Source organism: Arachis ipaensis, chromosome B1 (genome assembly GCF_059453495.1).
Source record: "Arachis ipaensis isolate K30076 ecotype BB chromosome B1, ASM5945349v1, whole genome shotgun sequence".
In the NCBI taxonomy this organism is placed as follows: domain Eukaryota; kingdom Viridiplantae; phylum Streptophyta; class Magnoliopsida; order Fabales; family Fabaceae; genus Arachis; species Arachis ipaensis.
In genome coordinates this window covers 3,992,473-3,997,918 of record NC_142436.1, presented here as the reverse complement: position 1 = coordinate 3,997,918, position 5,446 = coordinate 3,992,473, and the positions used below count along the sequence as shown (strand labels likewise).

The 5,446-nt window shown below is 31.2% G+C and overlaps 1 protein-coding gene across 1 annotated transcript; it reads left to right on the top strand.

Annotated features, from left to right (window-relative positions):
• Nucleotides 1-3,858: 3,858 nt before the first annotated feature.
• LOC107647273 (protein LIGHT-DEPENDENT SHORT HYPOCOTYLS 6) lies at nucleotides 3,859-5,235 on the top strand. Its single transcript, XM_016351390.2, has one exon. The coding sequence runs from the start codon at nucleotides 4,303-4,305 to the stop codon at nucleotides 5,047-5,049; it is 747 nt and encodes a 248-aa protein (XP_016206876.1). The 5' UTR covers nucleotides 3,859-4,302; the 3' UTR covers nucleotides 5,050-5,235.
• The last annotated feature ends 211 nt before the right edge of the window (nucleotides 5,236-5,446 follow it).

Below are 5,446 nucleotides of genomic sequence, written 5' to 3'. Positions count from 1 at the left end.
ATTGTTGTAACTTTTTCCACCATAACCTTGGTCTTCATAGTACTGATCTTCACTGTATCTGTGCCAGTAAGTACTTGCAGTGTGGCCAAATTTGTTGCACAGCTGACACTGTGGCCTATCATATTCATAACTTCTTGAATTGTGCACTCTGCCTCCTCTAGCAGATTGTCCTCTTCCATTCGTGAACTGACCCTCACTTGTGAACTGTCTTCCTTCATTGGAGAAATTTCTACCGCCTCTGTGCACTCTTCCTCCTCCTCCTCTGAATCCTCCTCTGAAGCCTCCTCTTCTTCCTTGCATATGTTGATTGTGTCCTTCAAATTGAGCAATGTTTGCTTGGACAAATGCCTTTGGTTTTCTGAACTTTGCCAACATGCTATTGATGCCAGTAACCAAGATTTGAGGAGTGCATCCTGCCTCTTCGATTTTTGATACTCTGGATTCACTACAGCATCTGTTTTTTCATTCGATTGCACTAGCTGTTGAGGAATTCCTCTTCCTGTGACGTGGCTCAGCATATCGTTCCCTTCTATTGTTGAGATTGCTTGATCCTTCTATTGCAGGAAATTATCCTCATCGATATAGGATTTGCTATAAATCCTTGCGCCATTGTTGATAAAGTAGCGAAACTTGGAGGCTCTGATACCATGAAAGGTACCAGGCCTCAGAGGAGAAGTTCAAAGAGAAGAGTAGAGAGAGAGAGAAAAGATGAGAGAGTGTGTGATTTGCATTCAAGCAAGCAACTGAACTTACAGCATGTGGATTTTACAATTTATATGTATAGCTGGCTAACTAACACATGATTTAAATCATGAACTAAGTTAACAGACTATAACAAATACTAGAAGGGCCTAAAAGCTACTGCTGAGTCAGCTGAGACCTACTAACCAACTTATAACAAAAAACAGCATTAACAGAACTAACTGTTTTAGAAGGAAAGTTATTGAGCTAAGAGACTGAGAGCCCGTTTGGGAAGTAGTAGAAGCTACTTTTTTTTGACTTTTGGATTATGAAAAGTCATAATCTGCGTGTTTGGCACCATCTTTAAAAAAGCTTTTAACTTCCCGAAAAGTTAATTTACAGCTTTTTGAAGAAGTAGAAATATATGACTTCTCGGCTTTTTGATAAGTCATTCTACCATTTTTTTTAAAATTAATTTCAAAACAAAAAAAAATCTACTCTGTGAAAAATATTGACTCTTCACCACTATTTTCACTCAAGGTCTGCTAGAAGCATTGGCCTTCTACCATCATTCCACCATCATTCTCATGCAATGTTCCAAACCTCACCATCATTTTCACGTAATGATTCATCTGATGAAAGTATTGATCCTCTACCACCATTTTTATTTTCAGACAATATTGCATCTGAAGAACAACCTACTGCATATATTCCTTCTAAGTATTTTTTTTATCATTTTATCACTCTATTTTTTATTATTAAATTTGTATTTAACTGTGGTATGAAATTTTAGTTTTAATTTTATTTTTTTCACATGTGATTTTATAGCTTGCTATTATTTTCATAGTTAATTATAGCAAGTTCTTGATCTCAATAAAGGAGAAGGGAGTTCTAATAGGAGTAAAATAAAAAATAACAACAAAATATACATTGACACATTTTATAGTTATTTTTTATTTTCACCTACCATATCATACACAATATTAGTGATTAGATTAGGTAAAATCAACATTCAATATTGGAAAATATTTGTTATTATCGTTATTTTAATATTCATCCTCTTTTATAAAAAAAAATTATTTTTTGAGTTTTTTATTCAAACACTACAACTTCAAAATAAGTACTTTTATAACTAAAAATCCAAACACAAAATAACTTATTTATAAGCTACTATTAATAAAAGTCATTATGCTTTAAGCTCTTTTTTCAAAAGAACTTATTTAAGTTATTTACCCAAACTGGGCCTGAGTCAAGGTACTGCTACATATATGTATAACTCCTATCATAAATAAAATTTCTAATTACGCAACTCAATTAGTTAACATAATAAATATTTTGAATAATTAATTAGAAGTATCCAGTTAAAGCCATGAAAATGAAAAGATTTTTCAGTCCAATTCGATTGAATTCATTGAAATTTCTAACGATATTTTCTGTTAAGGTTGATTACTTAAATTTCTAACTTTTATATAATATACTAGTGGCGTCTAACATGGTTATTGGTAGTTAATTGGATAGTTTGAAACTTTAATTAAATATTTATTTTAGTCTCTAAAATCTTGTATTTGAATCAAATTAGTTCTCAAAATGTTTTGCATCAAAGTGCTACTGAATTTTTTCTGTTACATTAGTCTCTGCGATTACTTTTGTTTTACTGGGTTAACAGAGTGTCAAAATGAATAATTATGTGATCAGATCATGTGATATTAAAAGAAAATTTGGGACATAAGTTTTGAGAAAGAAATAAGATTCTAAAAATCGAACCATTTATTGAACTAATATAATTAAAAATTTACAAATTTATAGGTTTAACCAAAATTTAATTAGAATTAAATTGAATATAATAAAATAATATATTTATATATAAAATATATAATTATGTAAAAAAGTAATTTTTTATTTTATTATTTTAAATTAATTAATCACTAAAAAATTGATTAGTAGTTAACTGATTTTTTTATTGATTTTTTCAACTTTTTTATTGGTTTATTATAAATTGATTTTTTATCCGAACTGAATTGATATAATAATTTATTCTCAGTTAAAGTAATTAAGTTCGATTCTCAGAACCATAAAAACATGAATGAAAAGATCAGAAGAAGAGTTGTGTTGTTTTTTTTTTGTGAAAAACAAAAAGAAAAAGTGATAAGTTATATATAGTCACATATTTAATTGAGGTGAGAAAGATAAACAAGGTTGTCTTTACGAGATTCACACATAACAGATTAAAATATAAAAAACCAATTTAATTATTTAAGAGTGAAAGTTTATTTAAAGATTAAGTTGAATGTTTACCAATCTTTAAATGTATTGTAAAGGGTATAGTTTAATCTTTGTCTTTGACAACAATATGTATATGTGAAAGACATTTTAACCAATGTTATAAATGAACTCATCTGGAAGAGATTAATAAAAATGGTCAACAAAAGATTGGAGAGATTTTTTAACAAAAAATTATTCGTACTACTAGTCTACAACTTTAGGAGAAATAGAAAAAAGAAAAAATAAAAAGTATTATAACGTGTAATAAATTCAAGAGATAATAGTATTAAGAGATCAGTATATTTTATAATATATAATTATCAATTGATTATTATTAATATTTTTAATAATGTGATATTATATTTAGAGTCCGTATAAAAAGTTTCAAATATTATTTTTTGAATTTTTAATTTATAAAAATAATAGTATTAATATTTAGTATAATTTTTAAAATTAAATTAATTTTTTAAAAAATTATTTAAGTATTTATGAAAAAATTAAAAAAATGATTTTTTTATTATTAAATTTTTTTTAAAATAAATATTTTTAAAATTAAAAAATTAAATACAAAATAATTTATTTATAAACTAATTTTAATATAAATATTTATTATTTAAATTAATTTAAAAAATTAATTAAATTATTTATTTAAATTAATTTAAAAAATTAATTAAATTATTTATTTAAATTAAATTTTAATAATATAAAATTATATATATTTTTTAATATTGACTAAATTTTAATAAAAATGTTGATAGTGATATATTCTCTTTCAAGAGGGGCCACCAGCATGTGAAAATGGGAATACTGTTGAAAATAGTGTCTAAATTCCCTTCTTCTTGTATCTTCTTCTGTTTGCAAAAACCATTTCATTCAACCTAGACTATCTACTAATTTTTATTTTTATAGTAATAATGTGTCTAAATTCGATACCCAAAAAAAAAAAAAATTGCCCCATTCATTCATCCTATGCTTTTTCACGTCCCATCACCAATCTCTCTCTCTCTCTTTTCCCTAAAAAAATTCCCATTTTTCTTTCTCTTTCTCTCTCTTTCTCTTTCTCCCCCAAACCAAACCAAAACTAAACGCTCCTTTCTCTCTCTCTCTCTCTGAAACCAGAAACCCTTTCCCGTGAAAACATTCACCGCAAACTCAAACAAACACACACACACTCCTTAAAACCTTCAAAACCTTAAAACACTGAACTAACAACAGCAACCAAACCTTAAAACCTTCGAAACCCAACCCAACCCTTCTTACAAAAACTCTTAAATCAAAACTACCCCCACATCACACAATAACCAAACACAAACAGAAAAACCATAACCTATATTACTAGGTTGTGGTGCTTCTTCATTAATGGACACAGCTTCAGGTAGTGAAGGTGGAGGAAGAGGAGAAGAAAGAGGAGAGCCTGAACCTCCATCACCGCTGCCTGTTGCTGCAGCACCAACAATTACCACTACCACAGCCACGCCGGCGGAGACATCATCGCCGCCGGCGCCACCGAGCAGGTACGAGTCTCAGAAGCGAAGAGACTGGAACACGTTCTTGCAGTACCTTCGGAACCACAAGCCGCCATTAACGCTAGCAAGGTGCAGCGGCGCGCACGTGATCGAATTCTTGAAATACTTGGATCAGTTCGGAAAGACCAAGGTCCACGTGCCGGGATGTCCGTATTTCGGACATCCTAACCCTCCCGCACCCTGCGCCTGCCCTCTTAAGCAGGCGTGGGGCAGCCTTGACGCCCTTATAGGAAGACTCAGGGCGGCCTACGAAGAAAACGGAGGCCGCCCTGAGTCTAACCCGTTCGGCGCCAAGGCCGTTAGGATTTACCTGAGGGAAGTTAGGGAAGGACAAGCCAAAGCGAGAGGGATCCCTTATGAGAAGAAAAAGCGAAAGAGGTCGACGGTGACGGTGTCGGCGGTGAGTAGTAGTAGTGGAAGTGGTGCAATTTCTATTGCTAGTGGAAGTGGTGGTGGCGGCGACGGCAACAACGGCGGTGGTGAAACTCCTGCCTGTGGTGGTGGAGCCGGTGGTTCTAGTTCTAGTGCTAGTACTCTAACTTCTACAGCTAATGTTTCTACTACTTCTACCACCGTATAGTAACTTATGAATTTCATTAATTTATTTTTTTTCTTAAAAAAAATTATTATTACTCTTAATTATCTTTGATTATTGTGTAGGAAATTAATTGTGATTATTATAAGGAGTACAAGTTACATGATTGTTGTGGCAAATTTATTTTCTGATGATCAAATTAATTAATTGACACGCCCTTTCAATTATATATACACTGTTTTGTTTGATTTAATTAGTTGATATGGCACTTTCATACCTACTAGCTAGGTTTATTTCTCATTTGATAATTCATATGTTAGATTCAGTTTTTTGTGTTGCTTTGGGGGAGGGGGTGTTCGTTCATCTAATTAATAAAAACAACTCCATGCACTAGCTAGCTTGATATAATTTCTTAAGAATATTTTCAATTATTAGATTAAAT

Bases quoted from the DNA above. Each gene is read 5' to 3' on its own strand.
- LOC107647273 (XM_016351390.2), top strand. From the start codon at position 4,303: ATGGACACAGCTTCAGGTAGTGAAGGTGGAGGAAGAGGAGAAGAAAGA.